Here is a 24,048-nt window from a genome sequence, read left to right as displayed (position 1 = left end):
GGTTAAAAGGGTCGATTCTCTCTCGAGGAGGAGCTTTTGATGGATAATGGGGAGGGGGGTGAAAATCCACAAATGGAAAACTCAAAAAAAAAAAAATGGGGTGTTCTGTGGGTTGGTCATCCAACCGCCAAAGTCAACCTCGTAGTGAAGTAGTAGTAGGAGAAGGGCCAGCCCTACTAACTAGCCTTGCACTATATAACAAAAAAGGACTCTCCTCTCTTCTTAACAATAGTAAGGAATGATAAGGGAATAATAGTAATAGTTATTCACAAGACCCAATGGATTAATAAACATGTGTGTGATGAAGAGGGATAATGACGAGGAAGAGGAAAGTACTAAATGATTTGGATTGGTGTCATGCGACTGAAAAATGAATGAATAAATTAATGAAAGACTTACTCTGCAGATAAGGCCTTGTTGTTGAATGCTTGTTTTGTTTGTTTAAACTATTACTATGTTATGTATTGTATGTGTATAGGAATCACTATGTGTATGTTGACTACTTTCGATCGAAGTACTATAAATATAGAAAGTATTTGTAATAAATAAATAAATAAAAAAAGAAAAAGGGAAGGTTTTTTTGATTGTGTAAATTAAAAAATAAATTAAAAAAAAGAAAGAGCCTTGCTGAGCACAACACCCATGCTCTCCAACGAAACTAAAGTGTGCCTGCTGCTTGTTGTGTGCACTTGCCTCCAACCCTTGGCTTATAAAATGCGACGCTGATGGATGATGACCTGCTGCAGTGGGTGTCGCTGAGTGAGAGTGAGTGAGTGGGTGTTGCTAGATAGCGTCGTGTGTGGTGTGTGTGTGTTTGTTTGAAAAGAGAGATGGGAGAGATGGGAGAGATGGGAGAGTTATCAAAAGATTAAAAAAAAGCAGCAGACGAGGGGGGGAAAGGGGTGACTTTGAGATGACGGTTGATTTTGATTGAATGATTGAATTGATAGAGAGAGAACACAGAGTCTATTATATATGATGGCAAAACCTCTTTATCTGGGGGTTTTGGCCCCCTTCTGATCTGATCCTGCAATTATTATTATTATTATTATTATTATTTTTTTTCTTTGGGGGGTTTACCAAAAGAGCAAAAAAAGCTGTAGGGGGCCACACCCCCATTAGTGGACTCCACCCCATTTTAAGCCTTCTACCGACGATGGTGATCCCTCTTCTATCAATTTGATTTTGATTTTGATTTTGATTGACCGATCAATGAGAAAGAGAGGTGTGTGTAATGAAATAATATTAAAGAAACGTACCTTTTGATTTGATGATATGTATGTATGTGTGTACCAAGAGAAGGAAAGGATAGGAATATATATATATATATATATATATGCTATATGCTTAAATATTAATCGGGACTAGGAGACTATAATAATAATAATTAAATAAGGACAAAGACAAAGAGGAATTCATTAATAAATAAATAAATAAATATTGAAAGTGAAGATAAAATGATGGGTCGAAAGATGATGATGGCAGAAAAGGAGAGACCTTCGATTGTGCACAAAGTTATCGATTGTTGTTAGTCTGTAAGTACCACAGTTGGCTGGATGGGTGGTTTAGTGAGTGGTTGTGATGATGATGATGATTAGGAGGAAGGAAAGGAAAGGAATTCAAATAAATTCAACAAATGGATGATGAATCGGATTCGATCAGACTCTGATTATTATTCAGTAGTGGGGGGCAAACAACAAACCTTTTGCCCACATGACCAAAGGGTTCTGCCTCGACTGAAGCGTCAACCCTTGCCACCACCACCACCACCACACGCTAGCCAGCTATTTTCAGCAGACACTCCATTGAATTTCTGGTGGGGTGTGCAAAAAGTAGGTCGTTGGCGTCTGGCCAGTTTTTTTTAAAAAATAATATTATGGATGGAAGCCTTTCCAAAGAATAGGCTGGTTAATAACAAACATGAAATGAAATGGTATGATATGATATGATATTGATTCCAAACCAAATTGATTGATGGATAATAATAAAGCAAAGATCTAAATTTAATTGCAATGCTTGGAAAATAATATAATAATAATAATAATAATAATAATAATAATAATAATAATAATAATAATAATAATAATAATAATAATAATAATAATAATAATAATAATAATAATAATAATAATAATAATAATAATAATACTTTGTGAGGCTACGGCTATATTTTCTCACTGATTGATTTATAATAAATAATAAATAATAAATAATACGTATTGTTATATTTATGTATGGATGGATGATAACAAACTATAATGTTTCATTAAAATGTTGGGATGATGGAGCAGAGCACGTTCTAAAAGGCTGATGGTTGCCCTTGAAAACAAGCAGAGCAGCAAACAAAGTGACCCCTCGATGTTTTTTTACGGTGCTCTACTTCTACTGCTGCTGCTGCTCATGAACAGTGCTCTTTTGGGTGAGTGTGGGTGATGTTGACGATGGTAGTGGGGAGGGGGGTTGAAATATGTAATATGCATATGGCGGGGAGGGTGATCCCAACCAACTCCTTCCTCCCTGTTTGTTGGTTTTTTGGTTGGGTATATTCAATTTGAATATACATGTGAGCTCTCTCTGATGGGATTGATATCACGTAAGGAAAAAGGTAGATGCTATGACTTTTTAGGGTCACAATGGTGATCCTGATGATGATGATGATTATAATGGGTGTGACTGACAAAAAAAAAAAATTATTATTATTATTATTATTATTAATTGGTACCCTAGGTTGGTCCTTTTTTAGAATATATATTTTACTGTTTGTCTATATACAGGAACACTCACTTTAAAATTAATGTTTGAGGAAAAGAGAGAATAAAGTAAAATGGAATTCAACAAAAAAAAAAAAGGAATAGGAATAGGAAAAGGATGAGGGAGGAAATGCTCAAGCAGCAAAGCAACAACAAGAAGGATGAAGGATGAGGGATGAGGGATGAGTCTACTAAACCAAACTAAACCACCACCACGCCCTTCTATCTATTCTATTTTCACTTTGGTGTTGAACAAACAAGATAAATCGTGAAGGATGCGATGCACATGGTACGCTACTAGTAGGTAGGGAGGGAGGAGCACAAACAAATTTATAAATTAAACCCAACTCCTCCTCCTCCTCCAAGTATGGTACTACGATACAGATACACAATTGTATATGGGAATCCCAACAACCCACATATTTTTAGAACATCGGCTTGCTTGCCTGCCATCTGCTCTCTCTCTCTCTCTCTCTCTCTCTTTTTTTGAGAAGAGAGCTATTGTTTGTTGCTGCTGTTGTTGTTGTTGCTTGGCAAGCAATAAAAAGGGATGAATTGGAATGGCATTGATGTGCCGGCGGGTTGAATTGTGTATAATATATTACACCCACCCAAACACACAGGATTTCTTTTCTTTTTACCTCCCAATCAATTGTAGCAACATACATACACACATATGATATGTTGTATTAAAAAAAGTACTACATTCAAACCCCACACACGTACACACATAGATTTAACAAAAAAACACCACCCTCTATGCGATTCATCGTGAGTGAGTGGGTGGGTAGGTCGGTAGGTCGGTAGGTATAGGTAACCAACCATGCGACAACATATATATATATATAAACACCACCCACACGCGCTCTAGTTCTGTTTTCATTTCCATTTAGAAATGCGATAGAAGCGGTTCCCTATTCTTTTCTTTCTTTCTTATTCCAATTGGAATATAATGTAGTATAGGAACATATTATACTACCTATACCACCACCATCATCAATGTTAACCGTTGTTGGTGATGATGATGTTGATGATGATGGTTTTTTGGTTTGTTTTGGTGTGGATACATGATTCATTCCAATTGCGATATTGGCAACATGACACTATGATCAATCACCATCATCATCATCAGAACAATCAGAATTCGCTTGGTTGGTTGGTTGGTTGGTTGGTTGGCAAGTACTTTTGTACCCCATTGCAAAGATGATGATGATGATGATGATGAGTGGTGAGCACCGATATCGGTATCGTGATTTTGTTTGTGGGAATTGAAGCAAAGCAACAATGATGCAAATACTAATTGATTGAATGGAATGGAATTGGGAACAACAACATCAACAAGCACCATCACCACACGATCACAAAGAGTGAGAGAGATAAAAATAAATAGTATAGGGTTTTTAGAAAGAAAGAAAGTTACCTATGTCTTTGATGAGAAAGTTACCTATGTCTTTGATGAGAAAAGAAAGAAGGGATTTCTTTAAAATTTAAAAAGTTGGAAAGGAAAGGAAAGGAGAGGAGCCTTGAGTGTTTGATTTGTGTTTGAATGTAAATGCAAATGAGTTTAATAATAGTATAACAAGGGGGATGGATAGGATGTTGATGGTGTTGCGTTGTGGCAAGGAATAGGTAGGTAGGGGATAATTACTTTTTTTTTTTTTTTTTGGCTAACAGGATGGATTGGATTACTAATATTATTATATAATAATAATTATACTATTATTATTATTATTAGTCTGTCTGGTAATTGTATAGTCTGGGATTGGATGGATGGATGGATGGATGTTGTGGGTGTTGATCTGATTTAAAATTATAATAGAGTGATGATTGATCTATGTTTAGTTATTACCCTTTGAAGAGATTGAAATAAAAAAAAAAAAAGATTAAATAAAAATTGATTTGATGATGAATGAATAAACGGAAGGAAGAGGAGGATTTTTGGTGCGTTGCGTTCCTGTCCTTGTTGTTGTTGTTGTTGTGCGCTTGCTTGCCTAGATGTCTGGATTTTTTTTTAAATATATATATATACTAGGGAGGAGGAAGGAATAAGAGTAGCGACAAGAAGATTGGAGCAGAGCAGCAGAAGCAATAAAAATATATTATTTCAGCAGCAGCAGCAGCAGCAACAGTAGCATCACTACTAACCTAGGGAACACCACTTGTGTCTTTTTTTGGTTTGGTTTGGATGTTGTTGTTTGTTGTTGATGGTGTTTGTTGTTGGAGATGGAGTGGTGGGTGTTTGTTAGATGGGATGCTTGCTGGTGGGTGTTTGTTCTATGGTCAATATGCGGTAGGTCAATTAATTACCCTTTGGTGAGGTGTCATTAAACCTGAATGCAATTCAGAACACAAGAAGGAAGAAGCAAGCAGCACGCAGGTCATTATGGTAATTACCAACAACAAAGCTAGCTATCTTGCTTGGATGCAGTAAAGCAAGCAACCAAGCAGAGGAGTAGGCGGTAATTGTTGATTAATTGTTCCACACCTGGCAGACTGGAAATATTATTATTTGTAGGTAAGTAGTAGTAGTATAGTAGGGAGTGAGTGGTAGTAGTAGTGGTGGTGCTATTAAACAGTGTTCTCCAAGCAAAGTAAAAGTAAGTACACTAGAATGAATGATGATGATGATGATATGTATGGTGGGGGTGGTAGGTTGGTACTGATTCTAGAATATGTACCGCAGCCAGCCAGCCAGGCGGGCAGGCAGGCATGCAGGCAGGCAGTCAGACTAGCTAGCTAGCAGCACCCACCTCCCAATGCTTTAAAGCAGCACCTCTCTCCTCTCTTGTCGCATCGCACCCAACATCCAATGACTAGAGTAGAGTAGAGCAGAGCAGAGCTGGTTGTCGTTTTGGATCAAGTAGTTTTGTGAAAATAGAACACCACCCCATACACATAAATAAATGTGATACACACTTGCTCGCCAAGATGCATGCAACGCTGCTTCGTAATATCCACACCCACACAACATACGGTGTAATACAACCAAACACAATTGTGCATGGGGGTGTGGAAATTGATGAATCTAAATTGGAACAAACACATTTATTTCCATCATTATAAAAATCGATTGCAGCAACCCCCTCACCACCCACCCACCTATTCTTGAACAAAGATTTATATAATAATAATATTGAAATATTATAATAGAGTAGAGTATCCATGCCATGCATCAAAGTATCCATCCATGCATAAATCATGATCGTGATGATGATCTTTCCTAATAACCATCCTAACCATCCCCTTTTGTTTTTTTTTGGTTGCCAAAAGGTTGTGTTTTGGATGTGATCTATTGTATTTTTGGATCCATGTCTGGATTACAATTCACTCCTTTTGTCAAGATTGTGAATCTGATTGTATTCAATCAACTGACTGACTGACAGACTGATCGACAAGTAGTCATCATCAATGTCAAACCAAGCAAATAATAATTAATTCTGGTAATGGCTAATGAGAAATGTTATATTTTCCATGATTTGATCTATCAAACAAAAACAAGCATAGGGTGTGTTGTGTTGGTTGCATACATGATCGTTGGTTGATAGATTAAATTAAAATGTAAAGACAGGTGGATGCACCTTTGTCAAGGTATCCAAAAAGAATTCTTTCCATTTTCGATGATACCCAAATATAGTAAAAAAGTAATGAGTGCATAGATGAAAGAAAGAGGAGGAGCAAGTAGAATTGATTGGAAAGATCTTGATTGGATTGGACATCCAACACCCAACACCCAACCAATGTTGCAACATTATTGTATAACTTTTGATGATGATGATGATGATTAAAAGAAACTAAACATATTATTACTACTTACTTTAACTTATTTGAATAAACTATTGACTCGATCGATCAACTTCTTGATTGTTAAAGAATTACCATTTATTCAATCATTCATTCTATCATATTTGATTGTTGTTGTTGTGCAATGATAAGATATCTATATTTATATATCTTCTCCTCTAAACGCTGTTTCGCGAGATAGCTATGATAGAATCATTGTGTTGATCGATATACCTGGGTGGTAATATTAATGAACAGAGTGGTGAAAAAGAATGACACATTATGCTCAGCTCGATTTTTGCACATTCTCTGCAAAAGGTTCAATAAAATCAATTTAAATAGATATCTATTCAAAAGATCATTTAAACAGATACAATACACAACCGCTGTTTAAACTGATATATATATATAGAATTAGTAAAGACGATGCGATTACTTTTCATTTTAGCGGTGGTGATCTGCAGCAGTGCATTTCTTGCAGTAGAGTCAATGCCACTCAGAAATGAGCAGTCATTGGTTCGTGGACTCAGACATCGTAACGTGATGATTGAGCAAAGAAGATCACCATCACCATTGGCTCTATGGTTTGATCAACAAGTCGATCATTTTGACCCACTCAACCAAGACACTTTTAAACAACAATATTTTATCAATGGTAATTTAAAATATTAACACTTTGCAAAGTCTGTGAACAATATAATATATATATATTAACTCTATCTACTCTCTTTCTTTCTTTCTTTCTATAGATACCTACTGGAGACCAGGAGGCCCAGTCTTTTTTGTGTTGGGTGGTGAAGGCCCTATTTCTCCAGGTTATGTAAATGGTCATTTCGTCGTCAACACTTATGCCCAATTGTTTGGTATGTATAAGTATAAGTAGAAGTAGAAGTCATCTCTCTATATATATCCAACACAACCAACTAACCTTTAATATTGTTTGTATATATATATTTATGTAGATGCATTGATTGTAGCATGTGAACATAGATTCTATGGTTACAGTTCACCACATCCAACACTTGATACCAAACATTTACATTTGTTGACAACGGAGCAAGCGTTGGCTGACTATGCCAACTTTCGTCAATTCATTGCCGCCAAGTACAATACTGGCTCGAGCAAGTGGATTTCATTTGGTGGATCGTATTCTGGATCATTGTCTGCATGGTTGCGTCTAAAGTACCCACAATTGATTGATGGTGCCATTGCAACATCTGCACCCGTCGAGGCCCAACTCGACTTTACCCAATATCTCGAGGTTGTCAGTGCATCGATCGGACCAGCATGCTCGGCCATTGTCAAGAATGTAACACAGATTGTCACCCAAATGATTGCCAATGGACAGACGTCACAGGTTGAATCACTCTTTAACACATGTGACCCAATCTCTTCAGAGTTGGATATTGCAACATTTATGGAAAGTCTTACTTCTGCAGTCTCTGAAATCGTCCAATACAACAATGACAATAACAATTATTCATTTGCCAATATCACAACTGTATGAAATATACCATACATACATACATATGTTAACATAATACTAACACACTCTTGTTGTTTTTGTTATTTTTAGATGTGTGATATGTTGTCAAAGGGAAACAACCAATTACAGGCATTTGCAGATTTGAATAACAAGTACAATGATTTTAATGGAGACAATTGTACTACATCGTCGTATGAAAAGATGATTGGTCAGATGCAAGAGACACAGGTGAACGGCCCAAATGCAGCCACTCGTCTTTGGACATGGCAGTGTTGTACCGAGTATGCTTATTTCCAGACGGGACAAAGTGCACTCCAACCATTTAGTGATACCCTCACATTGGACTATTTCATTCAACAATGTACCGATACGTTTGGACCACCAGGTTACACGTATCAACCAAACATTGATTGGATCATCAATGAATACGGAGGCAAGAACATCCAAACCTCTCAAACCATCTTCCCCAACGGTCTCGTCGATCCATGGCACGTACTCGGTGTAATGAACACCACCTCTAGCTCGGTGTACACCATTACAATTAGTACCGGTGCTCATTGCAGTGATCTATACCCACCACTTCCAACAGATTCAGATGATCTTGTACTTGCAAGAAGAATGGAAATTGATTTAATCTCTACTGTCATTTATTCCTAAAACAAAAATAAAAACTTTAAAATAAATAAATCTAAATCTAAATTACTTGATGACATCATGATCATGGCGATGTACATAAGTTATAGTTTATAAATCACGCTCACATGTAAAATAGAAGATATTATTATTATTAGTTTAGTTTTTTGATTATTTCAAGGTTAAAATCTAGAAATTTAACTGACAAACAACGATTCCAAATATCTACAATCTGACAACGAAACAACGGTGCAAACCAAGGCGGAAGGAGAAAACATAGAGTTTAACATCCCAAAATCAGTAATTGAAGCAAATGTTGGATCAAACGCACAAGTGCACTACCAGGTTGATAGAGCAGCAGATAAGTAATATTGATACTTGTTGAGAAATCTGATTTTTTTTAATCGGTCAACCAATAAAAATCTAATTAGGTCATTGTTTCACAATACTTACATTTAAAAATAGATAATATAGATATAGACATCTATAATTATTATTATTTAAAAATGATGCAATTATCTATATACAATGAGTTAAATGAATTAATATATATCTATCTTCACCATCTTCAAAGTTGAAATCAACTATTGTCGTCAAGTTCATTGCTGCCAAGTCCCAACATTTATGGAAACCCACCAGGTTATTATTTATTATATATGTATGTGCCCCCTTTGGGGATGTTAGAGTGGTACCAATCTATATCCAATCTATACCATATTATATAATAAATTAATATTGGAACTTCACAAGTACTTCCCTATTATTAATTAAAAAAAAAAAAAAAAAAAGATGGGATGGCTGATGTCATCATTGTGATGTACTGTGAACATGAAGATCACACACAAAGTTGTAGTTTATTAGTCACCTTCATTCATATATTAAAATATATAGATAGATATATTGATATATATATATTCTATTATTGTATTATTATTATTATTATTATTATTATTAAAAATGATGCAATTATCTAAACATGGAGTCAAATTAATATCTAATCATCAATATCTATCATCTTCAAAGTTGATGAAATCAACTGTCGTCAGCAGCTATAGTTCAGCATCCTCATCTTCATCCTCATCTTTATCATATTCAACCTCAACTTCACCAACATTATTGTATAATAATAGTAATAATAATAAACAATGTATACATTCAACAACAACAAATATAATTAACAACAATCAATCTAATCAAATTAGACAATTTCATACATTTAAACATACAACACCTGTACTTTACCAAAATCAACAACAAACAACTACTAGCAACAATGTAATGAAAAAGATATTAACAAAAGAACAACAAGAAATATTTAATCAAAATATTAAAGTGTTGGGAGAGATATTGGGAGAATTACAAGACTTTAATGCAACCGATGCATCGTTGGCACAACAGATTAAAGAGGCATTGGAGCAGTTGGACGACTCGTTATTCTTGTTGGTGATTGTTGGTGAGTTTAATAGTGGCAAGAGCTCTTTTCTCAATGCATTGCTTGGTGACACTTATCTAAAGGAGGGTATCACCCCAACTACCTCCAAGATCAATATCATTACGTATGGAGACAAGCAGGCCGTTGCACCAGGCCGTAACTCTGAGCAGGAGAATATCGGGTTGCCTGTGCAATGGTTGGCTGATATTGGGTTGGTCGACACACCAGGCACCAACGCTATTGTGCGATCGCATCAAGAGATTACCGAGCACTTTGTGCCGCGCTCTGATATGGTGTTGTTTGTGACGAGCGTGGACCGCGCATTCTCAGAGAGTGAACGCAAGTTCCTCGAGTCAATCAAACGATGGGGTAAAAAGATCGTGGTCGTCTTGAGCAAGGCCGATCTCGTTGAAAGCAACCCCATGTCGGCCAACCCGGCCGCCGACCTATGCGAAGTGGAACAGTTTGTGCAAGAGAACTTTAAGAATACCGTCGGTGTCGCACCCACCATCTTTCCAGTCAGCTCCAAGCTCGCACTCAAAGCCAAGTTGCGTGTCGCCAAAGAGACTGGTGGCCAACAACATGTCGGTTCAGATACCTATGACGCCGAGTTAAAGCGCGATGTTGGCTGGAAACAGTCGCGTTTCGCCGATCTAGAGAATTTCATCATGAAGACACTCGACAGCGGTGAACGTACACGATTAAAGCTGCTCAATCCACTTGGAGTCGCGTCGCACGTGCTCGGCGGACTTTCAGGGGAGATTGACACACGCGCACGTGTCTTGTCGACCGACCTCAAGACACTGCAATATGTCGAAGCACAGCTCGAGCAGTTCCGCATAGAGATGCAAAAAGACCTAGAGTTTCACCTACAACGTATCGACAATGTATTGCTCAAGATGGAGACCCGCGCCGATGCATTCCTCGACGACCAAATCCAGTTTACCAACATTCTCAACCTACTCAAGAGCGAGATGGTCAAGCTCAAGTTTGAAAAGGAGGTGATTGGCACCACCACTCACGAGATTGACTCGCATATATCTTCTCTGATCGACTGGCTCGTTGAAAAGAACTCCAAGCAGTGGCGTGACATTATGAGCTATGTAGATGCCCGCTCATCATCACGTCTCGAACAACTCATTGGCACAGTCAATAGAAGTGGCGACTTTTTAAACAGTCGTAAGAACCTACTCGAACAAGTCAGTGCCAGTACATCTAGCACACTCCAATCATACAATCGCGAAGACGAAGCTACCAAGATTAGTTCAGAAATTAGAAACACTATTTTCAAAACAGCAGCCATTGAAGTTGGTGCTGTCGGTCTTGGTACAATCATTACTGCCTCACTCCTTGATCTTTCTGGTATTGGTATTGGAGCTCTTGCTCTTGGTGGTTTAGCTTTACTTCCAATTAAAAAAAATAGTTTAAAAAAATCTGTACATTCTAAAGTAAATATAAAAATAGATAGAAAATATAATGAATGGAAGTAATTGAATATTAATATTAATTTACATCTTTATTTATTTTTAGATTGCTGATCTTAGATTTAATTTATCAAATGTGATGAGAGTTCATTTTGAAGCAGAATTGGAATCTGGCATTCAAAAGATGAAAGATGGAATCAGTCCATTTAGTAGTTATGTCAATATTGAAAATAAGAGATTAAATCTATCACAATCCAAAGTAAAAGATTATTCCGAAACTATTCAATCTATTCGTCATGATATTGATAGATTAAAATAAATCAAAATAATAATATAATATAATCATAAATGTTGTTTATTTTATTCTCTTTTTTTTTTGTTTTGTTTTGTTTTGTTTTATAAAACAATACCAGAATTGAGGAAAGCTGATGAGTGCTCAGGTTGATCCTTTCTAAATACATCTGGATTGGTTCCAACTTCAAGTGAGATATGATAGGTAATCAATTGGAGAGACAAAAGACTGGTCAATACATTGATAGGTTCTGAAGATTTTGGTACCTTGATGACAACACCATCTTGTCCAACTGCAGTTTCAACTTCTTTAATTGATTCTTGGTTTTCACTATCTTGAATAATAGCTGCTGCTTGTCCTCCAACTAGTTTTACTGCTCTCTACAAATATAAAAGAAATATAATTAATTAATAATTTATATACTCATTATATTATTCTATTTTACATACTAAAAGACAAATTGATCTTTGACGACCAACATCCAATTTATCATCAGTTGAAATAAGGGTGGTAAGAACTGTATTGTTTCCACATGCAACAAATGGTCCGTGAATAAATTGTTCAACTTGACTACCTTCGGCTAATTTCCAACAAGCTTCTTTGATCTTGAGAGCTACTTCATGTGCATTACTGACGTTGCCAGAGTATCCAGTGAATGGGAGCCATGGAACATTCTTGAATCTAGATGCCCAAAGTTTGTGTGAATCTTGATTGGAAAGAATCGATTTGACAGTGTTGCTAAATGCAGCCAATTCACTCTCCAATGCAGACACATTGTTTCCAAGTACCTTGGCAACTTCATTAGCCAAACACAATGCTCCAAACGATGATGTAGTATGGCTAACTGTAAATGCACTCGATTGTTCACCATGACTAGTTCTAACAACTGTCAATCCATCAACAACTGGTGATTCAATCGATGTAAATAATACAGTTAAACTACCTGCTTGTTTTGATTTCTAAATAAAATAATCAAGTTGGTTAGTATTGTAAATGTTATTTATCTATTTCTATTTCTATTTCGTACCATATAAGAATCAAAACTAAACTTTTTAATACCTCTATGAGAAAAGATGATTACGGCAGTTGTGGCATCAAGGTATGGAGTACGTTGGGTGAAATCGAAACTGTCGATTGCGTCAATAGAGACCTTGGATCGATCAAGTTGAGCCACTTGTTCAAAGAAATACTTGGCATTGAGTGCACAGTGATACGATGTACCAATACCAACAAAGATGACTCTAGTGGCGGTTGTTGCGATGGTTTTGGCAACCTTTGCAAGAGTATCTCTTTCCTCTTTCCAGAATCTATCGATAGAGTCTGGTGTCGACACTATCATATCATACATGTGATATGGATGTTCATTTCTATTAGCTAATCTAACCGGTTGTTTTGATAATAAGTTTTGAAATTCTGACATCTTTTAAATTGTTGTTGTAATTGTTTAATTAATAGTGTTGTTGAAGATGTTGTTTAAACAATGAAAAGATGAATGACTCACAACACTAATTAGTGATTAAATACTGATTTGTCCCAAGATATTTTCAATGATTAAATTAAAATTAATATAACCCCAAAATTGAAATTGAAGAGATTCTGAACTTGAATGACGCAATTTCAAGAAGCGTTTTCCCTTGTTGTAGAAGTATGATGGTATTGAAGAATCGATGGTAACCAATGATGTCAAAATATCTATAGATTCATATGAATCATATTATATCCTCTTCCCTGGTAAAGGATTAAGTAAATTAGAATAATTAATTGATTTCTTTATTTCCAAAATATTTATTTATTACTTTTACAGTTAAAGGGAAATAGAAGTTTGACGTTTAAAAAAGGTTGATTTGGATTTAATAGATGACCAAGTAAGATTGGACAAATCGAAACAGAAATTAGAATAGGTTGTGATTAGATGTATTTTATAGCCACCTTTTGCAAAACCATAGATGAGTGAGGGGCTCTCGAGGATATACTCTGAGATGACTGGGAATGCAAGAGACTTGGTCGTCTTGCGGACGATATCGTACCGACAAAACACTTTGGACGATATCATGTAAATGTATTGTGTGCCGTCAAAACAACACGCGTCAATATTGGCAAAAGAAGAGTGTTCTTTGGTCATGAGTGGATAGGAACGGCACTCGCCACTCGTAATGTTGATTTCTAGGACCGACCGTAAATGTCCAACTTGTTGGGAGGTAACAGACGTGCAACCGAGTAGATAGATGGTGCGGTTGTGGTAGATTGACAGAGAGCGGCTAACAGGTCGCTCCAAATGTGCGCGAAAGGTTGTGAACCGGTTAGTGTGCGTGTCGTACTGCTCGACGAGGTCGTACGAGACAATATCCTTGGCATTGTTATTGTTGTAGTAGTGTCCACCCGCCAAGTAGATGTAACGCTCGCCGTCATAGCACGCCGATATACCCATACCACGCAGCTGGTTCAGAGGACTCTCGACAGACTGCCCAGAATGCATGTTGAAGCATTCTAGAGTCAACGGAGACTTGGCACCGCCAAACGCATACAAGTTGTGGTTGCCAGCCAGCACAATCGACTCTCTAGCAAAGTCACGTGCCTTGTTAAACGATCGTCCCATATTCTTTGTCCATTGGTCAATGATGATGTCATAGACCTCGTACGATTGCTCGAGATCACTTTCCATTGCACTAAAACTATAGATGGAAGATATGGTTGTGTTCTTGGCCAACTCATACTCTTTAAACGAGCTGTGGATCGATACATCGACACCGTGTAACTGGTTGACTGCATTTTTGAACTTTTCCAAATACTCTGTCACCACTTTAAAGTCAATCTGTACTACATCAATTGTAGACGGTGCGAATCTACTCTCCAACTCTTCTTCAGCAATCGATGTCATTGAAGAAGAATCACCACTTGCTCCCAACAGTAATATATTGTCACCAGATTCTTCTAAATGTTGGTCTGGTTTGATTGTATTATTATTAATAGTCAATGAGTTTCTTCTACTAGTTGGTAATAATGGGTATTCATCAGATGATGATGAAGATGATGATCCACTACCATTAAGACTATAATCTCTATCTTCTCTTTTAGTTCTTTTAATTCCACCATTACTAGAGTCAAGACTGATATTTCCTCCATATGAGTTGAGTTGTGGAGATGGTTGGACTGATGATGATGATCCATCACCAGTTTTTTTTGGTCTTCCTCTCTTTCTCTTTGCTTCTGCGTTTGGTGCGGGGGGTGTAGATCCCCTTTTAGGTCTTCCTCTTGGTCTCTTTAGAGGTGCAAGTGTTGGTGTTGCAAATGGTGTAGTACCAGTTGGTTCATCCATAACATCATTCTCTTCATCAGGTACCATTTCATCCTCATTCCCACTACCTAGTTGAACTGGCATTTGATCTTCATTCTCCTCTCCTTCACTACTTTCTCTACTTTCAACTATTGTTGTATTTGTATTTGTAGTTGTAGTTGTAGTAGTTGAAGTAGTATAACCATTACTATGACCATTTAAATGATGATTATTACCATTACTATGATTATTATTATTATTATTATTTACATTTATATTATTTTCAAATATATTATTATTATTTTGACTGTGATTATTATTATTACCATTTATATTATTATTATTATTATTATTATAATTAAAGATCTTATTATTATTATTATTATTATTAATATTTGGATTTAATTTTTGATATAAATAAATGATACATCTTTCAACATTTTCCCTTTCCCTGTTGATAGATTGAATGATTCTTGATTGATCAGCACTTAAATGTTGAATGAGGTCTTGGAAAAAGGAGATGACTTGGTCATTACACTTTTTGTAGTCTTGTGTCAGAACAATGTATCTAGAGATTTCATCGACGATTCTTTTGTTGTTGGCCACCTTTGATAGGTCTTTGAGGTTAAACTCGAGCAATGAATGGTGGCTATTGTCTTGGTGCTCTTCGATACTACAAGAGGGACAGATCAATACATTGCAATTTGAACAAAAATGTGTGCATACATTATCACAATGAATTTTACATTCCATCTCTCTGTTTAGAAAAATAATTTAATAATATTATTATTTCTAATTATTATTTAATTATTATATATATATATATATTTATATAAATATATTTACTAACAAATGGTTATTAAAAAATAATAGATTTGATGAATAGATAAAAACAAGTAATATCTTATCTCGAAAAAAAAAAAAAAAAAAAAAATTAATAATTAATCGTTGCAGTCCAAACAAAACCACAACAACGACTAGTATTATTTGTCAATGAATAGATTAAAAATTGAGAGTAAGTAAATATAAATATGATTAGATTAATCTAATGAAATCAATCTTTTGTGATTATTAAACAAAATCTTTTAAATAGTATAAGAACGAATTGATTCAATCCGACTATATTAAAAAATTAAGAATAAATTATAAATAGATACAAAAAAGAATTAAATTATTATTATTATTTAATATTATTTGATAGTGTATAATTATTATTATTATTATTATTATTAATTTAATATATTTATATTTTTATATTTATAACAAAAGAAAGAAAGAAAGAAAGAAAAGAATAATAATTACTTCAAACATTAGACAACCAACACGGAAAAATTCTAAAAAAAACAAAAAAGAAATTAAAATTTTATTTATTTATCAAACAAACAGGTACCTATCAGTGAGTTAATTTTTATTAATATATATGTTTAAATTATTATTATATTATATTTATGATTGATTAAATTTCACTCATCTTATCCTCTTTTTTTTTTTTCAAAAGGTTGTTTACTAAACTAGTCGGCTTGACAGTCTAGTCTATCTTTTTCTGATATATAAATTATAAATCGACTTGATTCAATAATAATATTTTAATATTGTTTGTGTTAAAAGTTGAGAAATACTTTTGGATGACAAGTGCAATGATTCATTCGATACTCATCATAATAAACTAACTTGGTCGTAAAATGAGTTGACCGAGTTTGACTCTTCTCAGGAGGTGTCCAAAAATAATTGAAAAAAAATCAAAAAATTGCTTTGTTTTTTATATTGGTTGAAACTGTGTTCACACTTACTTATTAAAACTAGACGACTTTACATTATATATTATATATATATATTATATTATTTATTATCTCTCTCTATAGTTGTTAAAATATCAATCTTCTAATAATAGCAGTAATACTAGTATTGAAGTAGAATAAAGACGACAAGATGGTATTAGCAGATTGGGGAAACCAAATCTCATCGGCTCTTGCAGCCATGAGTAACTCAACTATCATCAATGAGGAGACTATCAATCATCTCCTTAAAGAGGTCGGCAATGCCTTGAGCAGAGCTGATGTATCGATGAGTTTAATCATCAAGATGAGAAAGAATATTCAAGCTCAAATCAAACTCGACCAAATGGCTGCTGGTCTAAACAAGAGAAGAATCATCAGAAAGGTTTGAAATAGATATAATAATAATATAATATACAAATACAATTAAATTAGACTAATACATTGAATATTCATATGATAATAGGTAGTATTTGATGAACTTATTAAATTACTTGATCCAGGTGTTACACCATGGAAACCAACCAAAGGAAAATCAAATATTATTATGTTTGTTGGTCTACAGGTATGTTGTTGGATTCAATATATATATATATATATATATATATATATATATCTTACATATTGGTTACTTATTACTTTTAAATACTTTAGGGTGCTGGTAAAACAACAAGTGTAACTAAATTGGCACATTTTTATAAGAGAAAGGGATGGAATACTGCGATGGTATGTGCCGATACATTCAGAGCTGGTGCTTTTGCACAGTTGCAACATAATGCCACCAAGGCAAAGATTCCATTCTATGGCAGCGAGTCTGAAAAGGATCCAGTAGCAGCCGCCAAAAAGGGTGTGGAGATTTTCAGAAAGGAGGGTGCAGAGATCATCATTGTCGATACTTCGGGTAGACACAAACAAGAATCAGAGTTGTTCAAGGAAATGAGTGAAATTGAAACTGTCATTCAACCAGATAACGTTATTTTCGTAATGGACAGTTCTATTGGTCAAGCTGCTTACGATCAAGCTATGGCATTCAAGACTTCAGTTAAAGTTGGTTCTGTCATTATCACAAAGATGGATGGTAATTCAAAGGGTGGAGGTGCTATTTCTGCGTACGTGTCAAAAAAGAAGAAAAATAGAAAAGTACATATATATATATTAATTATTTAATTAATTATTTAATATGTTTAGTGTTGCAGCAACTCAAAGTCCAATTATTTTCATTGGTTCTGGTGAACATATTCCAGATTTGGAAATATTCAATCCAACTTCATTTGTTAGTAAATTACTAGGTCTTGGTGATGTCAATGGTATGGTTGAAATGATTCAAGATGTTGTACCACCTGATCCCAACGCATGGAAGGAAATGTCTGAAGGAAACTTTACATTTAGAAATATGAAACAACAATTCCAACAAATCATGAATATGGGTCCAATTGAAAAAAGTAAAAAGAGAAAAGACAAAACAAAAAAAAAAACAAAAAAGAAATTAATAATATTAATTAATTTACTTTTTAATTTCTATTTTTAGTTGTACAAATGTTCCCAGGTATGAGTAATATGCCAATGTTACAAGGAGGTGAAGGTAATTTGAAACTTAAAGCATATATGACTATTTTGGATAGTATGACAGACGATGAATTGGATGGAAAGAAACAAATGAATCCATCGAGAATGCTCAGAATTGCACGTGGTAGTGGTAGACACCCAAGAGAGGTTGGCGAATTGACAGAACAAAAGAAAATGTTTGAAAAGATGTTCAAAAAGGGTGGAGGTCTTAGCAATCTCGCCAATATGGCTGGTGGTGGCAAGGGCGGCCAAATGCCAAACCCAAAGAACTTACAACAACTAGCCGGCATGGTACCACCACAAATGATGAAACAAATGGGTGGCATGGGTGGTATCCAATCAATGCTAGGTCAACTTAAAAATATGAACATGAAAGGAATGGGTGATATGATGAAAAATTTCGGTGGAAATAATCCATTTGGTGCAGATTAAGAACAAGAAAGGAAGATTAAAATTAATCAAAAAGATTAAAATGATATCAAATATTTTTTTTTACAAGTAACATTAAATAAAATTTAAATTTAAATAAAAACCTTAGAAATAAATATGAATAATGATAATTTTAATATAATATATAATTATATTATGGTTTATTAAGATTACAGAGAGGTAGGTTAATTTATTAAAATACAAATATAAATAAATAAAATAAATAGACAAATAATTTGGTATTTCGGATCGATCATAAAAAGAAATAAATAGACATATGGAAGGTAGTATCGAAAAATATTAATATTATTATGGATCTACCAATTTGCCCAACGAGGACGAATAAAGGTGACTACAGATACACCTTGAGTACTATTATTATAATTATTATTAATTGTATTAAATTGAGTATTATGTGTTGTTGAATTTATGTATTCAGATTGTTTATTTGATCCCAAATTTATAATTGATTCTAAATAGAAAAGAAATAAATAAATTAGAATATTATAACTTGGATACTATTATTGAATTGTATTTGATTTTACTTACTGTACAACATTTTTAGATTTTTTGTATATTATTTTTATTTGATGGGAATATTTATATTTAAGATTGGGACTTGTTTGTTTTTTTGTTTTAAACTATGGAATATTAAATTTCGATTGATTTAATGGTATTGATAGTTGAAGTAGTAGTAGTAGAGTAGTGATTCTATTTAGAATTATTTGATAAATTAATTTGGATTTGAATAAAATTATTTGATTTAATTATACATTGATAACATTGGTATTTATACATTTATTCCAAACGACACATTTTGATGTTTAGAGTGGAACAGATGGTGATTAAAACAATAAGTTCAATTAACACCATTAGTTGTTATTCTAACCATCCCTAAAAAGATCAACTATCGCAATCATCATTCATTATTCTCTACATTTTTTCAGCGATAGTGATGTCAGATATCCGATACAATGATCATAACGACATTTGTCTTTCCACACCCACTCATTCATTTCGATAGGAAAGGAATGTGTCTTGTTCAACCATAGAACTAGAACTTTGTGTCATGTAAACAACACTGTGATTGAGAATAATAGTATAGAATAAATTATGTGTTTTGTGGGGTTTTAATGAAAAATGTGGTTTCTAATCTCTTTGCACGATGTATGAGTCAATTCCAGTATTCAAGGGGGATAATTTGATCATTCCTTACTATTTTTCAATATCTCTTGCTTAAAAATGGGTTTAAAAGAGACAACACCATCTAGTATGAGTAGGTTAGTCAATTGACAATAAACCATTTAACCTCTTTGTGACTAAACAATTCTCAATGGAACAATCATGACCTCTCTACATATATATTTAATATGGAAGCTTCCCATTCCAATTTTTATCTACTTTTTGGATGATGTGTTGTCCAACCCTCATATCCACATCATCAATCCATCCATCCATCCATATGACAACAATACAATTTTGGTTGATAAATATGTTTTTTTTTTTTAAACAATAATTATTGATTTTTTTTATTAAATATATAGATAGATTGTTTTTGTTTTTGGTAAGTTGGGATGAAAACGATGTCGTTTATTCTCTGAAAGTGTATCTAACACATGGAGTATCAACATCTTCATCGGTATCCATATCGGTACAACAGATTTCGAAAACCAAGTATTTTTTGTCAGGCAATGGCTTCTTGCTTAAAGTTTCATACAATGTGCTCATCTTGGTCTTTAATCTTTCGTCCTTGCTCTTCTTGTCCAAGAACATGGCATAGAGCAATGTGACTTGACATGAAATCATGGAAACTTCCAAACGATGCTTTTCTTCAAAGTGCTTGAGGAATTCACCAAGAGTAATATCACCTTGAACATCGAAACGATCCCAAAGAGTCCATTCAAATCCATCACGAATCTTATTCTTTGGTGCAGCAATTGGTTCAATAAAAGCAAAGAATGGAATTGCTAAATTAAGGAAACTATAAAAAATTAAGAAAAGGTTAGTAAAATTGTATCCATTGTTATTATTAATAATAATATTATTATTATTCTCTACTTACGTATTCTTATAAGCTTCTAATGGTTTCTTTTGATGAACCTTGTATAATTCGAGACAAACAAAACCAGAGACGAGAGCAGTGGTGGTGACGAGAGCGGGGATAATCTTACCGGCAATACCCTTGGTCTTGTGACGATCGGCGTTGGTGATGTTGTAGTTGGTAGCTCTCAAGTTGGAGGTGGCAGTGATAAAATCAATGTGGAAGTTTGAATCATCATCCTTTTCAAAAGAGATTGGGTTGATCTTGTATCCGGCGAGATCGGATGGTTGTGGGAGTTCTCTCAAGATCTTTCCACTTTGGTCGTCATCACCTTCGGCAGAGTTGGAGTTGGCAGCTGGTTGTTCGTTTTCGTTGACTTGGATCTTGACCTTCTTTGGAGTAAACTCTGGGACAATGACGTCGGTGGCCCACTTGCGGATCGAGTCGACAGTAGTCTCACCCTTGAGACCATAGTTGAATGCACGGAGGTTGGCAGCAGCAGTGACAAAGTCCATGTGGAGTGAGTTGGTTGGGTCAAACTTGAGTGGAGTTGGTGCACGCTTTGGTCCAGACCAGAATGGGTTGCCAGTGGTGGTCAACATGTCACGTGGGAAGTTGTACAATAATTGTTCGATATTGTTGTTGTACAATTCTTCAAACTTTAATCTAGCCCAAATAACACATTGTTGGAAATTCATTGGTTTATCCAATAATGATGATCTAATACTTGATAATGTTTCCAATCTAACATTTGAATTTAATTTATTTAATCCCTAGAAAAATAAAAGATTATTAATATATTTTCTTTTTTCTTTTTTTTCTTTTTTACATACATCAATATAATTTGGATTAGTAAGATAAGAATTTACATTGTCTGAAGCATTTTTGTATAAACCTTCGAATAAATCACGAGCCCATTGAATGGTATGTTCAATTTGATTGGGGAAGTTGTGAAGGGTACACATTGGGATACTCTTTTCGGGTGGATCACGAGATGAAGAGTAGGATTCGGTGAGACGTGGTACGACAACTTGAGTGTTGGCCTTGGTACCGAGGGTACCAGACTCGAGCAACGAGAGGTTGTAAAAGACGCATTGAGAGTCCATGTACATACGGGCGTCAATGTTGTCGAGGGCATTGCAAACACCGTCGAGTGAGTTGTAAAACTCTTCCTTGTAAAAGTTTTCAGTGTCTGGACCGACACGAGTAGAGTAGGCCTTGATGTTGATGGCGGGGTTCATGCCCTTGACGGCACGGGCGGCAGTCTCTGACTTGAGTTGTTGGATATCGGAGCTACGGAAAAGGAATTGACGGTTGAGATTGGACTTTTCAATGGTGTCCATATCGGTGACATGGAGGAGACCCTTCTCAAGCCCCGACGCCAAACCCATCATGGCAAAGTTCTTCATCATCTCACAGCCAATGGCACCGGCACCAACCAAAAAGTAGTTGAGGTTTTCAATTTGCTTTTGGATGGTCTTGCCAAAGGTGATGATTTGACCGTCGTAACGTGATCCGATTGGTTGGAATTCTTCTTCGGCGAGTGTGTTAAAGTCGTTGGGGAGGGCTTCAATGGCGTCGAAAAAGGCGTATTGGTGGATGGGCGAGAACTTGCCCGAGGCAGCCTTGAGCACCTCTTGACCAGTAACACCACCAATAATAGCAGCCATGGCTACAATGTCTCCTTGTGCGACAAAAGAGAGTGATGTAACTAGAGACTCTTTGAGTTCAATCTCGTATTTCTTGGCAATCTCGGTGGCAGCAGCAACCACTTGGTCGGCATCAGCCTTGTTGTGTGGACGTGGGAAATGTCCCTTTTCTTGATTGAATCGGTGAATTGCTTGGAATCCAGCCAACAAACTGCTTGGATGATCAAATTTAGAATCGTCTGTAAAAAATAGATTCTCTCCCTTTTCTAAAATTTTTTCTAATGGTTTCTAAATAAAAGAACAAAAAAAAATAATAAGTTAATATATATATATGATATATTTAATTTAATTTCTTTTGTTTTAATATATTTCTTACAAATTCAATAATCTTTGGTTGTTTAACTTCAGTTACATAACCACCAGAAGTATATTGACCAAAGGAAGTGGTATCACCAATGGAAAAGGTAAATGGAGAGATGACTTTAATTTTTTGTGGTGGGAGGTCGTTGAGTTGCGACATGCCATTGATTTCCTTAAAAGAGACAGTGTCGCCGTCTTGAAGCTGTAATTTTTGCTCGTCGACAAGGGTGACGACACCTGGGTTCTCTTGAGAGACGGCACTGATCATATAAGAGGCTGGGTTTTCACCGTTGGTATCGACAATGGTAAACTTGTCTCCATAGTCGGTAAAGATGCTGCCAAACACACCACGTGACTCGGAAGCAATAAAGTGAATGTTGTTACGATGGCAAATGTCGTTGAGCTTGGTTTGCAAGGTCAATGGTTGGTTGGCCAACACAACAACGTTAAAGTCCTTCAAGAATGATTCGGTCAAGTCGCCATAATAGGCACTGACACGAACATAGCTATTTAAATCTACTACTTTTTGTACACATGCTTCTGATCTTTTAGTTCCAATTTGTGATTCTGTAAAATAAAACTAAACAAAGAAGAGAATATAAAAAAAATATTTATATTAAAGTTAGATATATGTATATATATATAGTTTGATTAGATAGATATTATAGTACTGTGTAGTAAAAAATCTTCTTTTCTTTTTTTTTTTTTCAAAATTTCAAAGCTTTGAGAGGAGAGGAGAGATATAGATCAAAGTGAAGATCAACTTCTATCTTCCTTCTTGATCTTTTCTCAAACTCTGTTTTGTTTGTATTACTTGTGTACTTGTATCCAATGTTGTTGTATATTAATTATATATTATGTACATACTTGAGAAGACATATCTTTAAGTTGAACGGGATCATTATCATACAAGGTGACAGACTTGACACCTGCCAATACTACATCTTTGACGATTTCGATACCCAAACCATCGAGACCAATCACAAGGACAGATGTCGATGAAATCTTTTGCATGGCCTCATGTGAGAGTGCATATAATTGTCTACTGTACAAAGCATCATCAATCTTTTGTTCAACTTCCATCTTGTTGTTCATATCTATCTTTCTCTTCTACTATCTATATCTGTTTTGTTTATATTATATTTATATATATCTAT

The 24,048-nt window shown here is 35.0% G+C and overlaps 9 protein-coding genes across 9 annotated transcripts; 4 read left to right on the top strand and 5 right to left on the bottom strand.

Annotated features, from left to right (window-relative positions):
- Nucleotides 1-133: 133 nt before the first annotated feature.
- Nucleotides 134-3,826, bottom strand: DFA_05144 (uncharacterized protein; the record flags this gene model as incomplete). Its single annotated transcript, XM_004360808.1, has 3 exons — nucleotides 134-191; nucleotides 2,562-2,673; nucleotides 3,727-3,826. The coding sequence occupies 3 exons, from the start codon at nucleotides 3,824-3,826 to the stop codon at nucleotides 134-136; spliced, it is 270 nt and encodes an 89-aa protein (XP_004360865.1).
- A 237-nt stretch (nucleotides 3,827-4,063) lies between these two features.
- DFA_05143 (uncharacterized protein) lies at nucleotides 4,064-4,234 on the top strand (the record flags this gene model as incomplete). The annotated part of the gene is made up of 1 exon (XM_004360807.1): nucleotides 4,064-4,234. One exon carries the CDS (start codon nucleotides 4,064-4,066, stop codon nucleotides 4,232-4,234), a length of 171 nt encoding a protein of 56 aa, XP_004360864.1.
- Nucleotides 4,235-6,802: 2,568 nt separating this feature from the next.
- Nucleotides 6,803-8,673, top strand: DFA_05142 (Putative serine protease; the record flags this gene model as incomplete). Its single annotated transcript, XM_004360806.1, has 5 exons — nucleotides 6,803-6,848; nucleotides 6,979-7,185; nucleotides 7,280-7,393; nucleotides 7,493-8,031; nucleotides 8,107-8,673. 5 exons carry the CDS (start codon nucleotides 6,803-6,805, stop codon nucleotides 8,671-8,673), a joined length of 1,473 nt encoding a protein of 490 aa, XP_004360863.1.
- A 933-nt stretch (nucleotides 8,674-9,606) lies between these two features.
- Nucleotides 9,607-11,824, top strand: DFA_05141 (uncharacterized protein; the record flags this gene model as incomplete). The annotated part of the gene is made up of 2 exons (XM_004360805.1): nucleotides 9,607-11,529; nucleotides 11,612-11,824. 2 exons carry the CDS (start codon nucleotides 9,607-9,609, stop codon nucleotides 11,822-11,824), a joined length of 2,136 nt encoding a protein of 711 aa, XP_004360862.1.
- A 77-nt stretch (nucleotides 11,825-11,901) lies between these two features.
- DFA_05140 (glutamine-fructose-6-phosphate transaminase) lies at nucleotides 11,902-13,217 on the bottom strand (the record flags this gene model as incomplete). The annotated part of the gene is made up of 3 exons (XM_004360804.1): nucleotides 11,902-12,177; nucleotides 12,247-12,756; nucleotides 12,825-13,217. The coding sequence occupies 3 exons, from the start codon at nucleotides 13,215-13,217 to the stop codon at nucleotides 11,902-11,904; spliced, it is 1,179 nt and encodes a 392-aa protein (XP_004360861.1).
- A 384-nt stretch (nucleotides 13,218-13,601) lies between these two features.
- DFA_05139 (uncharacterized protein) lies at nucleotides 13,602-16,728 on the bottom strand (the record flags this gene model as incomplete). The annotated part of the gene is made up of 3 exons (XM_004360803.1): nucleotides 13,602-15,828; nucleotides 16,381-16,405; nucleotides 16,725-16,728. 3 exons carry the CDS (start codon nucleotides 16,726-16,728, stop codon nucleotides 13,602-13,604), a joined length of 2,256 nt encoding a protein of 751 aa, XP_004360860.1.
- A 272-nt stretch (nucleotides 16,729-17,000) lies between these two features.
- srp54 (signal recognition particle 54 kDa subunit) lies at nucleotides 17,001-18,844 on the top strand (the record flags this gene model as incomplete). The annotated part of the gene is made up of 5 exons (XM_004360802.1): nucleotides 17,001-17,231; nucleotides 17,313-17,411; nucleotides 17,501-17,955; nucleotides 18,035-18,288; nucleotides 18,375-18,844. The coding sequence occupies 5 exons, from the start codon at nucleotides 17,001-17,003 to the stop codon at nucleotides 18,842-18,844; spliced, it is 1,509 nt and encodes a 502-aa protein (XP_004360859.1).
- A 314-nt stretch (nucleotides 18,845-19,158) lies between these two features.
- On the bottom strand, nucleotides 19,159-19,400 carry DFA_05137 (uncharacterized protein; the record flags this gene model as incomplete). The annotated part of the gene is made up of 2 exons (XM_004360801.1): nucleotides 19,159-19,313; nucleotides 19,391-19,400. The coding sequence occupies 2 exons, from the start codon at nucleotides 19,398-19,400 to the stop codon at nucleotides 19,159-19,161; spliced, it is 165 nt and encodes a 54-aa protein (XP_004360858.1).
- A 92-nt stretch (nucleotides 19,401-19,492) lies between these two features.
- uae1 (ubiquitin activating enzyme E1) lies at nucleotides 19,493-23,974 on the bottom strand (the record flags this gene model as incomplete). Its single annotated transcript, XM_004360800.1, has 6 exons — nucleotides 19,493-19,552; nucleotides 20,456-20,822; nucleotides 20,904-21,655; nucleotides 21,716-22,819; nucleotides 22,908-23,471; nucleotides 23,759-23,974. The coding sequence occupies 6 exons, from the start codon at nucleotides 23,972-23,974 to the stop codon at nucleotides 19,493-19,495; spliced, it is 3,063 nt and encodes a 1,020-aa protein (XP_004360857.1).
- Nucleotides 23,975-24,048: the final 74 nt, after the last annotated feature.

Source organism: Cavenderia fasciculata (assembly GCF_000203815.1).
Source record: "Cavenderia fasciculata unplaced genomic scaffold Scf_Dfasci-G-o-80e12.f1-5, whole genome shotgun sequence".
Classification (NCBI taxonomy): Eukaryota; Evosea; class Eumycetozoa; order Acytosteliales; family Cavenderiaceae; genus Cavenderia; species Cavenderia fasciculata.
The sequence above is the reverse complement of the archived record's forward strand: the minus strand, read 5'-3'. Positions and strand labels throughout refer to the sequence as shown.